General features: G+C 50.8%; 1 protein-coding gene across 1 annotated transcript; it reads left to right on the top strand.

Moving 5' to 3' along the window:
- Positions 1–642: 642 nt before the first annotated feature.
- LOC121158654 (60S ribosomal protein L31-like) lies at positions 643–990 on the top strand. Its single transcript, XM_040983522.1, has one exon. The coding sequence runs from the start codon at positions 643–645 to the stop codon at positions 988–990; it is 348 nt and encodes a 115-aa protein (XP_040839456.1).
- The last annotated feature ends 2,149 nt before the right edge of the window (positions 991–3,139 follow it).

The following is a 3,139-nucleotide window of genomic DNA, read 5'->3' as shown; positions in this document are numbered from 1 at the left end:
TTCATGTATGCCTCTGAGGCACACTCGGAATCCCTCCACTTCCCTCTAATCGCACTTTGTCCACTGTGAATCTTAGATACATTTGCCAGTTTTCAAGTCTGAGTGACATTTACTTACCCGGGCTCATCACTCCCACTCTTGCCCCATGCAACGCACTTTCCACAAAGCAACTAAAACAACTACTCAGGTGAAAAACAGACCACGTACTCTCTTGTTTAAAACATTCCTGCACTTTCGGACGGCCATGGCCGCGGGCGGTGATGGACGCGTGGTCCCCTGCTCTTCAGCCAGGAGCGTTCGCTGCGCCCCCGGGACGCTATGGAGTCCGGTGTCCAAGCAGAAGCCGGCCGCACTCCTAGGCGTCCCCCTCGGATGAGGACCTGACCTGTGTACCCCGCGACTGCAGGAGGGCAGGTGGCCCGGTGGAGGAGTGCGCGGCCCCTGGTTCCCCAGCCTGTGGAGACCCCATGGGGCAGCCAGCTCCCAGCCACAGCTGCATGAAGGACCAGCCCACAGTGGGGCTGTGGTGGACGCTGCTTGTCACCAAGGCGTGGCAGAATTGGAATAAATAAACGATAGTGAGAAAAAAAAAAATTCCTGCAGACAGTCCTTCACTCTCTTCCTTTCCATCTTGGACCCAAAATGACTCCCACAAAGAAGAGTGGCAAGAAGAAGGATTGTTCTACCATCAGCAAAGTGGTGATCCAAGATCCCACCATCAACTTTCACAAGTCCATATGTAGAGTGAGCTTTAAGAGATCAGCCCTCAGGCACGCAAAGAGATCTGGAGCTTGCCGTGAAGGAGATGGAGACACCAGACTCAATAAAGCCACGTGGGTCAAAGAAATAAGGAACATTCCTTACTGCATCTGCATGAGATTATCCAGAAAACATAATAAGGATGAAGATTCTCCTGACAACTCTACCTTTTGGTTACCTATGTATCTGTCATACTTTAAATTAGAGCCAGTCAATGTGGATAAGAACTAAGTGAGTCACAAAACTACTAAACAAAACAAAACAAACCAAAAAACAGGGCTTGACACAGTAGCCTAGCTGCTAAAGTCCTCGCTTTGCATGCCCGAGGATGCCATATGGGCACTGGTTCTAATCCCAGCTGTTCCACTTCCCATCCAGCTCCCTGCTTGTGTCCTGGGGAACAAAGACGGCCCAATGCCTTGTAACTCTGCACCCATGTGGGAGACCCAGAAGAGCTCCTGGCTTCAGACTGGCTCAGCTCCAGCCATTAGGGCCACTTGGGGAGTGAACTAACAGAATATCTTTCTCTTTGTCTCTCCTCCTCTCTCTATATATATCTGACTTTCCAATAAAAATAAAATAAATCTTTAAAGAAAAACAGAAAAATTCCAACAAACAACTTTTTATCATACTGTGATAGTTTTTAAATTAAGTCCTGAGAAGATAGACCCTGATTTCCCTCTAATTGACTGTAAGGCTATATTTAGTGATTCACTTCCAAGAAATAAAATGGAATAATGGCAGGCAGCATCTGCGATTAGGCTTTCACCCCCTACCTCGGGTCAATCACTTGGAAGGTACCTGTCATCATGACACCCAAGCCACCCCACTGCAGAGGTGTGAGCAGCAAGGAACTGAAACCCCCTGCCGACAGCCAGCCAGGACCCAAGCCTTCTCCCATAGGCAAGTGGATAAACAATTTGAAAGCAGATCTCTCAGCCCCTGTCAAGACTTCAGACCCCTGTGGCCCTGGCTAGTATCTGCAGTTAAATTACCCAAGGGACAAGCTGTCAGGCTCGCAAATTCTTGCCCCACAGAAATAATAACTGTTGATTTGGGACAAATCGGCAAACAATTGATCTCTAAAAGTCAGAACATAGTCCAAAAGTATTGTCTTGGCCTTCAGGCCACACTTTTTCAATATATTGTCTATCAGATTATCTTTCCCTAATGGGCTTACTACCACTCCTGAATCATGCACTCACCAGGTGGTCTGCAGTATGGCGTGACAGAATTAGCCCCCAGTGCTAGCATCTGTCAGGTGATGCTATGGCAAAGCCCAACCAACCCAAACCCACTCTGGCTTATGCATGCACCAGTAGGAACAATTAACCCAGTCTAGTTTTTCCCTGATCCAGCCCACATGAGACCAATAGGTGTTATAGCCCTGCCCGGTCTGGTCTACCTCCATCCCAGCTCACGCTCACCAATAGGACTGGTGGTCCAGAAGGAGAGTGCCATGCAGTCCCCCTGCTGTGTTCGTTTCCTCTCCCCTCCCCTCCAGGTAGTGCCTGCGCTGATTGAGCGCTGTGGCTCAGTCTGGCATGGCTCACCTCAGCTCGGCATTTGCCAGTGGGTGCTGTAGCCTGGCTGGATCAGACGCCGCCCCCAGTTCCAGCTCAGGTTGTTGGGGGCTACAGCCTAGCCCAGCCCAGGACAAGCAGCTCCCAGTCCCAACCCTAATGTAAGCAGGCTGGTATTGTGGCCTGACCAGCCCAACCCACATACCATTCTGGTTCTTGGATTTGCCAGTGAGTGATATAAACTGGCCTGGCCCAGATCTGTGCCAAATGTATGCCAATGGGTACTGTTCCCTGGCCTGGTCTGAGCTGCTTCCTGTCTTGGTTTTTGCGCTCACGTGCAAGGACTGTGTCCCAACAGAGAAGTTGCCAAGCTGCTCCATCAGAATCTCTCCCAATGCCAGATCTCATGTACACCGGTAGGTCCATGAGCCAGCCCTACTTAGTCCACTTTCCATCTTAGCAGCAACAGTGGCCTTTTCTGACTAGCCTTCACCCATTCTGATTCTTAATGTTAGGTGTTACAGCCCAACCAAGCCTGGTCCACAGCCAGACACAGCTCCCGTATGGCTCATAGGGACAGAGACTTAGCCCAGCCTATCCTACACCCATCCTGGTTCTCATGAACTCCAGTGGGAGGAGTCCAGCCCAGTCTGGCACAACCCAGACCCAGTTCACACTTGTGCCAAGGGAGACTATAGCCATGTCCGGTCCAGACCACAGCCCCCAGTCTGGCCCTCACACTCGCCAGTAACAACCACAACCCAGCCAGGTTAGCTCCCCAACCAGGCCTGTTCCCAGTCACAGATCTTACACATGCCAATGGTTGTTCTGACCCAGCTTGGCCTAGCCCCCACCTG

The sequence above is a fragment of the Ochotona curzoniae genome, unplaced genomic scaffold (assembly GCF_017591425.1).
Source record: "Ochotona curzoniae isolate NIBS_2020 unplaced genomic scaffold, NIBS_Ocur_1.0 contig_3819, whole genome shotgun sequence".
Taxonomy (NCBI): domain Eukaryota; kingdom Metazoa; phylum Chordata; class Mammalia; order Lagomorpha; family Ochotonidae; genus Ochotona; species Ochotona curzoniae.
Note: the sequence above shows the minus strand (reverse complement) of the source record. Positions and strands in the feature narration are given on the sequence as shown.

Bases quoted from the DNA above. Each gene is read 5' to 3' on its own strand.
- LOC121158654 (XM_040983522.1), top strand. From the start codon at position 643: ATGACTCCCACAAAGAAGAGTGGCAAGAAGAAGGATTGTTCTACCATC.